Genomic DNA, 16,591 nt, shown 5'->3' with positions numbered 1-16,591 from the left:
CTGCAAAAACAAGCAACCAAGAGTATACCTAGTGCTAAGGTAAAAGTGCAATATATCAGCTACCTACTTTCTTAAACAGATGAGACAAAATAGCAAAATCAAATGAGCACAGGCTAAAACAAATAAGTATATCGACTAAACAAGATCCAATAAAACAATACAATAAAACAAGAGTTCGTACAACTAGTTAACAACAAGTAGGCCAGGCAAAGAGGAAGGGTAGTGTTTCCTGAAGAGGTGGGTTTTCAGCCTGCGGCGAAAGATGGGCAGTGACTCTGCTGTCCTGACATCAGTGGGAAGTTCATTCCACCACTGTGGGGCCAGAACAGAAAAAAAGTTGTGACCGTGTCGATCGACCAGAAGGACCCTTGAGTGACGAGGCAATCAGTCGCCCCGAGGTGGCAGACCGAAGTACTAGTATTGTGGTTGTGGGTGTCACTCACTTTGTTAGGTGGCCTGCCTTTGAATTAAGGATGTCCGGTCACTACAATTATACTTATGGCTACTTAATGAAATTATGAAGACATACAGATTTGCACTGGGCCCACTTAATAGTGCCTATCCATTGGGCGCACTTTGCAAAGGTAACCAGTTCATTCAATTTAACACATCCATTCTTTTACATTTGTACATTATGCCATAATATATATTTTTTTCAAAGATATGTAAGCTGTAACGTAAATCTAGGAGAGGCAATGGCAGTATGACCCCAGTCATGAGTCACCCTGATGATTCTATTATGACAAGCTATACATGTTTATTGTATATTCATGGCAATCTGTAACACAACTATCTGTATCAAGTTGTCCCGCTGACAACTGTATGGCATCAAAAGATAGATAATGCAATCACACTGACATGTTTCACGATATGAATTAATGACATTTAAGCCTCATTTATTCTTTGTCTATTTGGCTTTATTTTCATCAATATACTCAATATTTTGTTTTCATTTTCTCCATGTAGGAACAGTTCTCATCTACCGTAAGGAGGTCTGTCACTTGTAGGCAGGCCTTCCCTTCCACAAAGAACATCCAGATAAATACGGCAGCTGGTTAACAACTTTTTCTTTGGGGGTAATTACATTACTTACACAATTAAAGGGGTACATTACTTAGAAAATGATATTCTCAAGATAGAAACACAACCTGTTAGAAAACAAACTCTAATCAACACAAACATATGCCTACAATCTACTGTACAGGTACAGTATATTCATATGAACTATCCACCAACTCTTCATAACAGAGTTGATTTGATGGCATGTTGTTAAGAAGCTTTGGTCTCTCTTATCAATAGAAAAGCATCTGCTGCCACTGATACTGTGGCCCTATAATTGCTCTGTGGGCAGGGTAGTTATTTACGCTGCTCCTTGGGGGAATGTGGAGGAACCTCACAGGATAGAACTAAAAATGAAACATTTTCCAAATGTCAAGAACTTACTTAGAAGTGTAACTACAAGAAAGAATATGCACCAGCACAAGAATAAAGTGATAAAAAGTTTGCATGGTATGTGAATGCCATATGTAGCTGTACATCTCATACACACACCACTATTGTTTAGTTTCATGTACAACTGTGTAGCTGTTATGTCAGTGACATTACAGTGCTTACGAACAGTGTCTAAGGACTTGCAGCAATTCGCAACCTTTGATTGACCCGGTGATAAAAACATAATTGACACAAGGAATTAACTATTACACTTTACAGATTACACACAAAACGTGTGAACAAGTAACCAACATAGCTGTATAGTATAACTAGCATCTATCAAAAGGTGACTAGAATGTACAAGAAGAGAGAAGTGTTTGAGGTGGGGTGAGGTGAGTTTTCAGACTGTGTCAGAAAATCGGAAGTGAGTCTGCAGCTCTGACTGCAAGGGGTAGTTTACTCCATAGCTTGGGAGCTAGGAGAGAGATTAATCTAGGTGTAGGATGTGTGGAGGTTGGCCAGGGTGCTTTTGGGAAGGTTCAAACAGCCTTCCAGTGTTAGCTGATCTAAATGATCGGGAAGGGTTGTGGGGTTTGATCATGTCCTGAAGGTATGGTGGTGCGCAAGCCAGAAGGGAACACAAAATGTGTTCAATGTAAAAAAGATATGTCTCCATACAGACTGTCTACTGTGGGTGCAACGTAATGATGTAATAACAGTCGTTTATATATCCTACCCTTTTTATACACACGCACAACCCCAAAACATTATCATCATATGCCCCAGTCATAGAAAATGGAGAGATGTAGGGCATGCCTTCTGGTGGAGACACCTTTCTAAATTAGTTGGGTCTGGGGTTGGAATCCCCAATGTGTGCAAACTTCCATCATCCTCACAGATTTTGCGCAACTTCTGCAAATTATTTTTCAGCAGAATAAATAGATTACAGACAGAAACAACAACGTGTAAATCTGATGAGTGCTATATTTTTTACACAATTTTGAAAGAGGCGGGTGCTCCAAAACCCATGAAGGATTTGTCGCATCATATCCCTTTCTCGCTCAGGCTATGCTATAGAGTAAATTCCTGAGAAGCTTAGGAGTGTTCCTTTATCAAGTCTTATGGCCGTCCAACAATTGTGTGACATGTGCACATATAAAATCACTGCTCTTGCTGAATAATATTATTTACCAAATGGGTTGTCCTACATCTCATAACGTTTAGTGTATCCTTTTAAATCCCCCCAAAAACCTGATTCCTAAGAGTTGAATGTGAGAATATTGACGACACTGCCCCTCTGAATGTGTTGCAGTAATGTTTAAATCTATGGATAGTTTTCAGTGACTGTGTGATGTAACTTAACAAACAAAGTGTGTGTGTGTGTGTGTGTGTGTGTGTGTGTGTGTGTGTGTGTGTGTGTGTGTGTGTGTGTGTGTGTGTGTGTGTGTGTGTGTGTGTGTGTGTGTGTGTGTGTGTACACGCGCGTGCGTGCAAACGTGCGTGCGTGCATGCGTTTAGTGTGGGGGGTTGTACTTTCAAGTAAGTGAGTTTAATTAAAGATGAAAGTGCTGCTGCTGATTAATTGATGGAAGGTAGAATATTCTATTCAGCTGAAAAAAATGGGGGTGTGCCAACTCTACAGAATGAGTTACAGAAATGTGATAGTTTGTGCTGAGAATTGGCTACCTTATAAACTTTGACAATCTCCTGAAAGACAAAAAAGCCATAACGCTATTTATATAAAAACTGAGTGTTACATGAGCGTTACATGTAAAAGCGTAGCATGACCAATGAAGCAAGCTTTCTAAGAGCACATTGTAACCTACAGTACATTATTTTCTTTTAAGGATTGTTCTTGTGAGGAGGCTAAAATACATGCATTTCAGAGCTACTTGACAGTTCTTTGATACATTTAAAAAATCTTTGTTTTACTTTAGTTTCTTGAGCTGTGGCAGTAGGTTACTGCTCATGTACGAGGAGTTAATACACATCTTGCTGTTCTCATGATTGCACTACTTGTCTTTCTGTGCACACTTCATCGCTGGGTGTTACAGAGACATATGAGCGCCTCGGAAACTCTCATCTATGAAAAATGAAATGGCCCTCTCTTCAACCATCATCTTTCTTTTTTACGGAGATTAGAGCAATGCACTGTAAAACCCTGAGTGATAATTTAACTCTGACAGTGTACAAATGTAACCACATTTGTACAATGTCAGAGTTACAAATGGATAAAATAACACTCAGGCTTTTATTGTGTGAGAGTGGGGCATGCTAGAGATGACATGCCTTCTTGGACCATCTGTTTGGACCATCGTATCTTCACTGAACTGAAGACAGACTCCCAAGGCAGCAAGTTCAACAAGAACTTAAAGGTTTTCAGAGCTCCCTCATAAGTACAGTGCTTTCATTAACATCTGTCAAGTGACCCTGAGTCACTTTAGCTCCCAGCTTCAAGATGAAAGAACATCTGACAGAATTATATTGTCCCCACTAATAGGTGAGGAGGTGCCAGGAAATCGAAACATTATGTTCTTCTCGGCATATCTTTTTTTCTTTTTTACTTTCAGTAGAGAGTAGAAGATACGACCGCTTATCAGTTATAAACTTAGCTGAGGTGCAGGGCCTTAAGAGAATGAAAATGAGTGAGAAAAGCAGCATCAGCACACTCAAAACAATGCAAAATAGGTGACACTAACACATGGATGCCTGAAGAAGGTCTATGGCTGAAAGCTTGTAATAAACTATGATTGGTGAGTGTGCGGATGCTGCTCTTTTCACTCACTTTTAGAGACAGTTAAATGAGACAGCAATTATCCTCACATATTCATATTGTTTTTATTCATTCCCTCAAAGACATCTCTACAGATAAATACAAGCCAAATCCAAATGTTATAAAAGTGACAGGTATTGACAGGTAGTAACAGAAGCAAATGTTGAGAAGAGTAAAAATAAATAAAATTGGGACATTTTGGGAAGACAAGCAGACCTTTTTGGATTTCAAACAAATAACAAAAAACGACATTACAGTATATACTTCACATACGTATATCTTATTTGTATTCATTCATCAAGAATGGCTACCACTCTATAGTACTACAGTACATGTAAAGTAAAAAAAACAAAAAACAAAGGTACACAGTAAAATCCTTAGTGTTAATTAATCAATTTGGTTACATACACTCTCTGAGTCAAATTAACATAGGGGATTTTACTGTGTGGGGGTAAGTCTAGGGCAAGAGGTTTGCCTGTGCTTTCAAAAGCACATTCAATTTCCCTTCGAGTGGTCTAGAGATAGGGATCATACATGCACCTTGTTATATCACTGGCTGGAATGGAGACAGAATGAGAATATTGGGGACTCAGACTTCCTTACAGAGGACAATCTCCAGCTCAGTACGATAGAGCTTTCCTCCATCTGAAAGGGCCATGATGCTCTTCTTGTAGCCCGCTCGCCCAGATGCACTCACATCCTTCATCATACAAGAGGTTCACAACAAAACAAATGCAGTCAGTGGACAGACTGGACTCAAACACAACTTTTACTTTAGCTCAAATAGAGAAGACTTTCTACGGAAGCCCATTTCCACCACTGAATAAAACCCAAATGTCCCAAATTGAGTTTCCTTTTCTTTATATCTCAGAATTGTTAGGGTATTATTTCTCATGAATGTGACTTTATATGTCAAAATTATGAGTATGGTTTTTACTTATCTCACATTTATTAAAGATTAGTTTAGGCATTTCTGCTTTATTTGACAGTAAGAGAGAGACAGTCGGGAGTCGAACCGGGGACACGCTGAAGAGGGCATTTTGCACCCATGTGGTACAGTATGTGCATTGCGCACTAACCATTCAGCTATCAGGTCGTCCCCCTCACTAACATTTGTGTGAAAAAGCTTTTTATTTTTTATTCAGTGGTGGTATTGGACTTCCATAGTTTTCTGATAAGCAAAGGACTTGAGCATTTACCATTTTGCTTTTCTGGCAGAGATCCTTCAGCAGCGCATCCAGCTCATGCTCATCAATAGAACCATTACCATCCTGTGGATAGATAAAATATAGTGAGTATAAATGATTATCATTTCATTCTAATTTAGAGTTGCCAATTATGCCCCGCCCCTCTTTTTTTCTCTCCCAATTTACTAATTATGCCAATCCCCAAGTTCCCCACACACTTGTGGTAACTTCGGTCACTCCTAACTCCTTCCTAATGGGCCACGTGACAGTAAGGAGCTTCACCTGGGGGACATCTCACAGTTCAACCAATTTCATCTTCAAACTTATGGTAAGATATTCTTTTACATAATGAAATTACAGTATCTCCGCTGGGCAGGAAACCCGGGAGATGGAGATTAAGTTTGTGTCCAGCTAATCTCAGAAACCGCTGGACCATTAAGCATCAAACTTGTCATGCACACTGCCAGTAGGCAAAGTAAGAAGAAGATTGTTCCTGCAATCTTTCCTAGCCTGGCAGAGATATGCGCTCTACGGAGAGCCCCTTTCTAGTTACTTTTTTTCTTTTCTTTTTTCCTTTTCTACTGTTTATACCTGTTTGTTGTGATTTGTTTTTAGATTACATTTTGTTCTGTCTTGTTAGTTAGTATGTTTGTTTTGTTTCATTTTAGATGAGTAATTATGTTACTTATTATTGTTGTTTGTTTAATAACGAGAGGACTCTGAGTGGGGTCGACTCACCTTATCATAAAAGGTGAAGAGAGCGTTAAACTGTTCAGATGTCAGCTTGAAGGCCTATAAGAAATGGAAATCATTGAACGGTTAGAAACTGCAGCATATTTCTAGAGAGTGATGAAAACATCCCCACCTCACACAGAACTCATATTAATGTAATCCCAGCAGATTATGATAACTGGGACTGGAGTCGAGTTAATCCTGATCAGACTGCCTAATCCTGTGTCAAAAACAAACGGCTGATCTTCTTCTCCAAGCTAGACTAGTACATAGTATACTCAAAAGCAAATGACAGCTTTATCACAAGTTAACATCAGCAGATGTACATAGACACAAGGGTGAAAACATGTTCACTGTAACATTTTTACTGGATTAAACTTGATAGAAGAGATTTCCACACACTTAGATCTGTGCAGTGTTTCACTTTATTTTGAGCTGTCGGTCTGAGATATTATTTGAGTTGAGTGTCTCATGACACAGTATTTCACACTAATCTGAAATAATGCCTGTGTGTGTGTGTGTGTGTGTGTGTGTGTGTGTGTGTGTGTGTGTGTGTGTGTGTGTGTGTGTGTGTGTGTGTGTGTGTGTGTGTGTGTGTGTGTGTGTGTGTGTGTGTGTGTGTGTGTGTGTGTGCGTGTGCGTGTGCGTGTGTGTCTTACTTCGAACTTCAGCAGGAAATTTTCCTTGACTGGTAAAAGCCTGAAAGAAGATATTCTCTTGTAAACAGCTGTAAAAGACTGGTGTCAAAACACAAAATAAAACTTATTGACATGAAAAAGACTCACCTGGCCATCTCAGAGAGGCCCAGCTTACCATCACCATTGAGATCAAACATCTTCAACTAAAGTGAAAGAAGACATTATTAGGGTAGCTAAAGAACATCGTGCCTTGTAGAATTCGCACTTTCTGTACAGATACTGTACATGGACATTAAATGTCATGTACTGTATCCAATAAGGGAAGCAAATTGAATATCCCATGTCAGGTGGGGACCAAAAGGTATGGAGATGTACAACATCAAAACAACATCAAAACGAAAATGTAAACTGAGGCATCGCTGCATTGGGTGACGCGAATGGGGCGAACCAGGCGACATAGATTTGTCTCTTCTCGTCTTCGCCCAAATTGCCAAACTTGAGTAAAAATATTTTCGCCTCCTTAGTGAACGCACCTTAAGGTTGCAGGCATAGCTTTTGTAACTGTACTGCAGTACTGTTTTCAAACTTAAAAAGTTCTATCAATCAATCTACACAGCAAAAGTGTGTTAGTTTAACTCTTAGATAAGACTAAATAAAATTAGTGTACATTTTTCCCCTTAACGTAACTCTGAGAGATGTAACCAAATGGACTCGTAAGGATACCTTTGGTTACACTGATACACTCTCATGGTTAAATTAACACTCAGGATTTTAATGTGTGGTCCATTTCTCAGCCCAGGGACACTCACGATGGTCTCTGTGTATTCATTGAGTTTCTTGTCACCAGTTTCTTGCCCAGCCTTCTTCAGCAGGTCTGACAGGAAACCCTGCAAAGAGATAACAAATATACATGTATTTTACAAGTAGTTTTATACATAATATTGTAACATATTGGGACAAACACTGTCTTCACTAGAGAACATTTATTTATGTATGGGACATGTTTTAAACATATTTCTTTGAAGGAAATTTGACTCTCTCCCCTCCCCTCATTATTTTTATTGAGGCCAATGCAAATGTTCAGTGGGATATAGGGAGTAAAGAAAATATTCTGCAGGGCTTTATCTCTAGACCGGTAGTCTTAAACCTAATGTCGCTCACAGAAAATAACATGATAATAACATTATATCCTTTGAACTGTCTTTCCAATCCAGTGCACTTATTGGTTGAAAATATGTTCTTTGATGTGTTGCGCTTGCACAACACATCATCAATTACGTTTCCACTATTCCATGACGTCTGACAAGTGGAAATAATACAACATTAACAAACTGCAGCCATTTGTTTATCTGGTATTACAGTGTCATACTGTATGTTGGTGACTTAAATTGAGCAGAAAGAATCGTACTGTATTTTACCTTCAGTTCATTAGACTCAATGTATCCACTACGGTCGGTGTCATACTTTCTCCAGGCCTGCAGAAAACAGAAAAACATTGCAATTTCTGTCAAAAATAATAACAACAATACCTTGTAATGTGAACAACTTAAACTCTATGTACTTCACGGACTGGGGCTCCCGAGGTGTCTATACTTAGATCCCTCCTTTGTCTCTCTACAAGCTCACAACTTGAGTGAGTGGTGTACATCTGCTATTTTCACTGAATGTTCACCTATTTTTGTCAAATGTTCGCCTATTATGCCCACGTGGTCAAAATAAACAGACATCGTCAAAGTAATATTTCCTTAGTGACAGAGAAAAAGAAAAACTGTGTGTATCAACAACATTACAAGCATGTTTGTAATTTATGCAAATATATGATATGTTTTAATGTAGCCCAGCTTCAAAGTGGATCTTTACCAAACACGGATGCCTAACACCCCCCCCCCCCTTGAATCCTATTTTCCCTGAAGTAAGGCGTCCGCCCATTCATAATGTATGGCTCTCTGAGAATAGCTCTGTGCCCCCTCAACACATACAAACACACACAAACACACACACACACACACACACACACACACACACACACACACACACACACACACACACACACACACACACACACACACACACACACACACACACACACACACACACACACACACACACACACACACACACACACACACACACAAAATGTATCATGGGGTACCCTGAGCATCAGAACAATGAAAATCTCCCCCACAGTGCATAAAGTGTCTTGTGACCAATAATATCATAGACAGAGAGAGACAGAGAGGCAGAGGCAGAGGCAGAGACAGAGAAAGAGTCAGAGAGAGACAGAGACAGAGACAGAGACAGAGACAGAGACAGAGACAGAGACAGAGACAGAGACAGAGACAGAGACAGAGACAGAGACAGAGACAAACAGAGAAAGAGAAAGTTAGATGTGTACTTACAGTCATAAATTCAGCGCTGGATCCAACATACTGTCTGAAACAGAGCAGAAAGTTCTCCTCTGTGGGAAGAAACTGAGCTAACTGTAGAGGAGAGGATGGAGAAAGAATCATGTACAGCACACTATATGCATGATCCCAAGTTGTTAATGCAGTAAAAGTTGTTTGACTGAAGGGTGCACAGCAAAATCCTGAGCATTAATATAACTCTGAATGTGACACTACACTTAGTTAAATTAACACTCAAAATGTTGCTGTGAAGTTAATCACATTTTTATTATCTGTATTTATGTTGCTTTACCTCTGACATCTCGATTTTCCCATCAGAATTCTTGTCAAAATTGGCCATGAACTCCTTCAATTTCTCTTTGGGTATAGCTTGAGTGGGACCCTGTTACCATACAGACACACGCACGCACACGCACGCGCACACACACACACACACACACACACACACACACACACACACACACACACACACACACACACACACACACACACACACACACACACACACACACACACACACACACACACACACACACACACATACAATACACACACATACAATACACAGATACAAAGTGAATATGTGAAACAAAGGAGCTACAGAGAATACGAACTTAAACACCTTTCTATTGCTCTTATTTTGTTTAACCTGTATCTCAGCCTGTCAGCTTTTGTCAGCTGAACACTCACCGTGCCTTTTCCTCGCTGTACCACCTCCAGCTCTTGCAAGAACTTCTCCAGCTCATTACCTTCAATGTAACCATTTCCTGTGGAACAAAAGATGGACACAGGTTGGTTTGGTTCCTAGCTTACTGTACATTGTAGCACTTTTTAAGTCATCATGTCCATAACACCTTTATTTCATGAGTTAATTTGGACTGTTCCAAAGCTGTCCTTTTGGTTCCAATTTAATGGTGCAACTGAATTACTGAGTGGACTTTGGGCTATTTGTATTTTCATGCTATTATTATATATTTTAGACTGGGTAGATCAATTGGTAGAACACTCTCCTTTGGAACACAAGGTCATGGGTTTGATGCCGCGCACCGCCAACTCAGTGTATGAGTAGGAAACTAAAATGGTGAATACTAGGAACTGGCCGGTGTGGTGCTCCAACTCAGCAATCCATCTCCCAGGGGTCTAGCACATTAGGAAGGGGATAGACACCCTTGTTACTCAACTGATACCGGCATTAAGCCACTCGACCTTACTTATACAGCCTACAGTAGACCTCTGATAATCCTGCTACCCAAACTTGTATCTTCTGCCCCTATAGGAGGCGAAAAGTTGTACCGTAAGTCATAAATGCTATTCTATGCTATAAATGCAGCTTTCTTGGGTCCTGACGGCTGCAACAAATTACTTTCTCAGCCCTGTCTAGGCAACCCAGCCTGGCGGAGATATGCACACCACAGAGCTCCCATTTCAAAAATATAAATATTCAGAGAAATTAATTGAACATAAAGACATGCAAACATCCTGCATTTTTAGATATATTTTAGGTAGGCTATTTTAACTACAGCAGGAATTGTGGGAATTCTGTTCTACTACTGCAAAATAATGATTTATAAGCAAGCAGGATAATAACTGTGGATTTTTGCAGCGAAGAGTGAAATTGGGAGTTCAGATTTACGCTCATTGGGTCACTACAGTAATTCTACTGTCCTAAAGCCATAATTCTAAAGCCTGATTTATACTATGGGGTCATATGGCGGCGCCGGTGTCGCATGCAACATCGTTGTACGCCAGAGTATAAATTAAGCAAGGACAGTCACATGACTATGGACTACTGATTTAATACAATAATTACTTCTGCTGCGTTGGCAGGCAACCACAGCTGAACATGTACAGTAAGATGTTTAACCATGTTGTTTTAATCACAATAATGTGTCCCATCTGTCTCTAATTACTGAGAGGATTGGGGACCAGAAAAAAATAAATAAACGTTTATAAAACTATTTATTTTTAAATTTACAATAAAATATATACGTGTGAGCTCTTCTGTCTCTTCATCCCATAATCTCTTATCCTCTCATCTCCCTTCTTTTCTGATCATTTTCACCCTTGGCCCCCTTTTCTCTCCTATCCCTACCCAGCTTCATTTGCACGCTGAATTTGATATGTATATCACCATCTGTGCTTTGGTTGTGGTGGCATTTTAGATATCAGCAAATCACTGCGGGAATACAAAGCTCTTGATGTGTAAACAAACCATCCATGGTCACGCTCCTATTCCTCTCAATATAGAAGCCTGACACTCACTTACCCAGCCTCCATGTACATCGCACTCCATTATTCAGAGTGACAATGACAAATCAGAATTATTTTATGGGCATTGTTTAAATTAATTAACAACTGAAAAAGTGCAACCGATTAAAAAAAAGAAAATAGTTGAGTGTTAGTTCTCCTCCTTCTTCATCCAAATAGATGCCCACGATTGGCTAATAGACAGCTGTGAAATGATGTGGTTTGGTCCAAATATAATAACCTGACCTGCAAGTAGGCTGTGAAACAAAATGTGTGTTGCAAGCTTCTTTCATCTGGCAGAGCCAGGTTACAAATATAAGCCCTGTCTGACATTCAGAGCATGCAAGGCCAGACAAAGTTTCTATAAATTCCTCCCCTTAACCCGTACAGTATGTGGAGTATAGGTAGGTCTATGTGTGTGGTGGTAGTGGCGGCAGTAGCATTAGTGTTAGTACTACTACTACTAGAAGTAGTAGTAATTACACTAGTATCTTTTTCTCTGTACTTCCTGTACAGGAACAGTAGTCCTACAAGCAACTTATCACCAGTGCATGTGGGTATGTATAGTATATATTTTACATATTATGTTACAATATCTTATTAATATCATCAGTCTTGTACTAAGCATCACTGGGGATCTCAGTTCTGTTAGCAAATAAATAGTAAGGCTTCTGAAATAATCCTCTTCATCTTCAACAAAGAACATAAGAGTGTCTGCGTCTGATATTAGCAACTTGAAGATAAGGGGATATTCAGAGTTTTATGTCTGCCATGGATCTAAAAGGAATATATCTCAAGTAAAGCTGTGTACTTTATCAGAGATAAAGCCACAGATTATAGTTTGGGTGGATTATAGACTACTTTACCAGCTACTACTTTCACCATCTAAAGACATTCTCAAACATACTGCATGGAGCAAATCAGTTTACTATTGACTATGGCATTTTTGTCTTATTTTTATGAGACACTGATGAATTAATTACAATAGGATGTAATTACAATACAGGCCTTAATATCCATGATGATATCAGATGCTGACGTGACCTTTTAGGAAAATGTAAACTTTTTGGAAAATGTCAACACACAACCATATTTTTGTAAACAGTCATTGAGAGAACTGATACCATAAATCGTTATAATTACAATTTACTGCAATCTAGTGGTTGCAAGTTAAAAGAAGTTAAACAGAGTACAGCAACTTGCTATGGGCCTGGTCTTCAAGATACACCACAACATTGGGATCCCCCTGTATTTGTCAAAATACTTCCAAAACGTTAATGAAGTCCACGATCATAACACCAGAGGCAGCTCCACGAATCATGTTCAACCCAGATTTGGCTCAACAAAGGGAATTAACTCGTTCTCATACTATTCATCAAAAATGTGGAATGCCCTACCAAAAGGAGTAAAGGGGTGTAAAACCCTACTCACTTTCAAAACTGTCCTAAAGATACACCTTCAGGAGGCTGCAATTCGAAAATGGCCCCTGTCTAAGTCTTAACCTACCCCCCTACCCCCCCTCCCCTTTTTTTTTCTTCTCTTGTACATATTTTTCACTCTTCATACCAGTGACCTGTAAGCTGATTGTATGACGTTCTGTATAGTAGTGTGTATATCTGTCTGTCTCTTATATGTCATCATGATATGTGTGCATGGGGATCTCATCTTAAACAAGCTCAGTGCTTAATGAGTCTTCCAGTTTAGTAGACCTTGTCTTGTGAATTGCTTACTGTTGTTCTCATGTCTTACTAAATACATCAATCAATCAAATAAAGTCTTACAAAAAGCAGCAACGTCTCTTGGTGAAAGTTGTTTTCAGCTTTCCGACTCAACACTACAAAACAAAACCACACACAAACACACACACACACACGCACACGCACACACACACACACACACACACACACACACACACACACACACACACACACACACACACACACACACACGCCATGGCTTGCTGGCGTTGCAAGGGTTATTGCTCTTTGCGGTGTTAAGATGTTCGGGTTCCGGTCATAGACAGTAAAAAGTATGGACAGCGTTACGTCCATAGACTCTACAGACCATAAATGAAGCCTATTTTTCAGAAGTGTCAATATCCTATGGAAACGGAAATGAATGCTATTGGTTGGGACCAGAGCGGGGGTGGGGAATTAATGCTATTGGCTGTGTAGCTTGAATGTAGCCTAATTGCTTCTGATACCAGCAGGGGTGAAACAGCGAGACTACAGGCCATTCATATGAACTATCACGTCCTATACAGCCTCAATTAAAACTTGGAAGCTAGCCCTTGCGTTCTGGTACTGTGCAGCTGTGCTGCTGAATCAATATAAGTGTTACTGCGTAGTGCGTACAATGGGTCTCTATCTTTTACATAGCAAGACTTGCCTACAGTAGCTCTGTTTTTGTTGGGGTTCAGCTGTCGGCCAGGCTGTCAAGATGCAGATCTTTGTGAAGACCTTCACAGGGAAGACCATCACCCTCGGGCCTCGAGGTGGAACCCAGTGACACCATCGAAATAGTCAAAGACAATATCCAGGATAAGGAAGGTAGTCCTCCTGATCAGCAGCGCCTGATCTTCACTAACATCTTCCAAACAGCTGGAAAATGGACACACCCTTTCAGACTACAACATCCAGAAAAAGTCCACGTTGCACCTGGTGCTGCGTCTGCGTGGTGGCATCATCGAGCCATCTCTGAAAATGCTGGCCCAGAATAACAATTGTGACAAGATGATATGGCGCAAGTGCTACGCCCGTCTTCACCCGTGTGCGACAAACTGTCGTACGAAGAAGTGTGGACACTCCTGCGCCCCAAAAAGAAGCTGAAGTAGATGACTCATGTGGCTGTTTATGGCATTTTGTCATGTTCAAGAAATGGTTAAATGGTTTTGATATCATGTAGTTAAAGGTGCTGAAAGTCATATGGTTTGGTTAAAACAAAAACAAAAGACATTGGTGCTGCTGTGAGAAAGGTTCTGCTGGACGGTACATCTGAAAAGATGACTAGAGATTACTGAGATGACTGTGGCAGTGGGTCACAAGTTGTACTCCTTTGGATATTACTCTTAAAGGAGTAGTTCACCCAAAAAATGACTGATTTTCTATCAATTACACACCCCATGAATCCTTGAATTCATGGAGATTTTTTTGTTTTTGTCGCATTCCTGAGCCAATAATTTGATGACCGGCGGAGTCTCCTACTGAATATCCTATTGACGATGACCTGGTCATCAAATTATTGGCTTTGGAATGCGACAAAAACTAAAACAATCTGTGTAATTGAGTGTGTAATTGATAGAAAAGTGGCAGCCGTCTACCAACAGCAACTAACCCCCCCCCCCCCCACACACACACACACACACACACACACACGCGCACATGCACATGCACATGCACATGCACATGCACATGCACATGCACATGCACATGCACATGCACACGCACACGCACACGCACACGCACACACACACACACACACACACACGTATATATGTATATATGTATATATATATATATATATATATATATATATATATATGCACATATTTGTATATATGTACACACACACACGTATATATATATATATATATATATATATATATATATATATATATATATATATATATATATATATAACACATATATATACATATACATATACATTAAAAAACCTCGATCCATGGGCTACAACAATTCTTATGCGCATGCATGATATATAGGCTCTGGCTCCAGCTTTATGCTGATCTATGCCCACATAAGAGAAAACGTTCAGTTTTCAGAAATAGCTGCTATTATAGCAGTCACATTTGATCTCCATCAAATAGGCTATCACTTCGGTGACTTCGCTGAGCATTACAGATGTCCAGTGGTGTAAAGTAACTAAGTGCATTTACTCAAGTAGGCTACTGTATTTAAGTACAATTTTGAGGTACTTTTACTTTACTGGAGTAGGCTACTTCCAATTTCCAATACTTTTACTTCTACTCCACTACATCAGAGGCAAATATTGTACTTTTTACTCCACTACAATTATTTGAAATAAACCATACATTAACCACTTCAGCCCTATTTAAACTTTGGCTATTTGAAAATAGCCGATCTACAAGCTCACAATGCATCATGATGTGATGCATTGTGAGCTTGTAGATCAGCTATTTTCAAAAGATTTGAAACATTTTAAACCTGTGAAATGGGACATTCTGCATAATGAGTAGGCTACTTCCTACTTATAAGTAGCCTACATTTTGATCATGCCTTTTGTACTTTTAGTCGAGTAAATTTTGAATTCCGCACTTCTACTTGTAGAGTATTTCTACATTGATACTTTTACTTTTTTACATGTAGGCCTAGTACTTTTTCCACCCATGCCCTTCATGCGCTCAATGCGCTGCGTCCCATCCCACGTTATTTAAACAGACAGTCACATACCGGTCGATACATAATTATGCACTTTCAAAAAGCCCTCTTGACACTCGGTCCACTTATGCATAAACCTGACCCCCCCCCCCCCCCCCCCGCCCCCATCACACATATTTCAATAGCTATTATTACTTTAGATTAACAAATTAATTAAAACAAAGTTAAAGGCCTATATCTTTCTCTCTGATGGGTGATTTAGAAATTCTGAAGAAATGTGTATTGTGTGTAATGTTTATGTATTATTATTTTTGAAATATAGCCTATCCAACTTAGAAATTTGAGTTAATTTTTTGGGCACAGCCAGCCTAATTAACTATTTCTTCTGTAGCCAGGTTTACAAGTGCATTAACTACGAATACCATCAAGTAGCTAAAGACAAATTCATTCCAAATGGACAAAAGAATATCGTTTGACGATATTTCAGAATAGCCAGAAATTGAATTTGATTATGCTTGCTGGGCTGTTAATAAAAGAGTAAAAAGCTTATCCCATTAGTAATTTCTTAATTTGTTAAATTATCACGCTCATCAATTCATTATTCAAACCATAGCTTTGGATCAAGACTGTATGTTATCGAGTCTGACTTTGACTTTCGTATTTTTTTGTCTAAATCGATGGAAATACAGATTGTCTTGATCCAAGGCTTGATACAAATCCATAGTTGTCCTGTCCCACTCCTTCCGTTAATTAACCACTTAAACCCCAGCACCTGAGGGGAAAGCTGAAAGCAGATCGACAAGCTCATAATGCTATGTGT

At 39.5% G+C, this 16,591-nt stretch overlaps 1 protein-coding gene and 1 pseudogene across 2 annotated transcripts in view; one reads left to right on the top strand and one right to left on the bottom strand.

The window, feature by feature from the left end:
* Window positions 1-4,793: 4,793 nt before the first annotated feature.
* LOC311043689 (calretinin-like) overlaps window positions 4,794-16,591 on the bottom strand; it is a gene marked incomplete at both ends in the record, with an annotated part of 12,026 nt that continues 228 nt past the window's right edge. Inside the window, 10 exons of the mRNA XM_084055028.1 lie at window positions 4,794-4,904; window positions 5,404-5,475; window positions 6,130-6,183; window positions 6,783-6,822; window positions 6,909-6,964; window positions 7,571-7,648; window positions 8,180-8,236; window positions 9,161-9,241; window positions 9,459-9,548; window positions 9,857-9,933. Coding sequence (XP_083911154.1) covers window positions 4,794-4,904; window positions 5,404-5,475; window positions 6,130-6,183; window positions 6,783-6,822; window positions 6,909-6,964; window positions 7,571-7,648; window positions 8,180-8,236; window positions 9,161-9,241; window positions 9,459-9,548; window positions 9,857-9,933 — 716 coding nt within the window. The remainder of the gene's footprint in view (window positions 4,905-5,403; window positions 5,476-6,129; window positions 6,184-6,782; window positions 6,823-6,908; window positions 6,965-7,570; window positions 7,649-8,179; window positions 8,237-9,160; window positions 9,242-9,458; window positions 9,549-9,856; window positions 9,934-16,591) is intronic.
* LOC311047382 (ubiquitin-ribosomal protein eL40 fusion protein-like) lies at window positions 13,853-14,246 on the top strand (annotated as a pseudogene). The gene is made up of 2 exons: window positions 13,853-13,962; window positions 14,039-14,246. The product of its transcript is annotated as a ubiquitin-ribosomal protein eL40 fusion protein-like (transcript).

The sequence above is a fragment of the Gymnoscopelus microlampas genome (genome assembly GCF_963454915.1).
Source record: "Gymnoscopelus microlampas genome assembly, chromosome: 1".
Lineage (NCBI taxonomy): Eukaryota > Metazoa > Chordata > Actinopteri > Myctophiformes > Myctophidae > Gymnoscopelus > Gymnoscopelus microlampas.
Note: the sequence above shows the minus strand (reverse complement) of the source record. Positions and strands in the feature narration are given on the sequence as shown.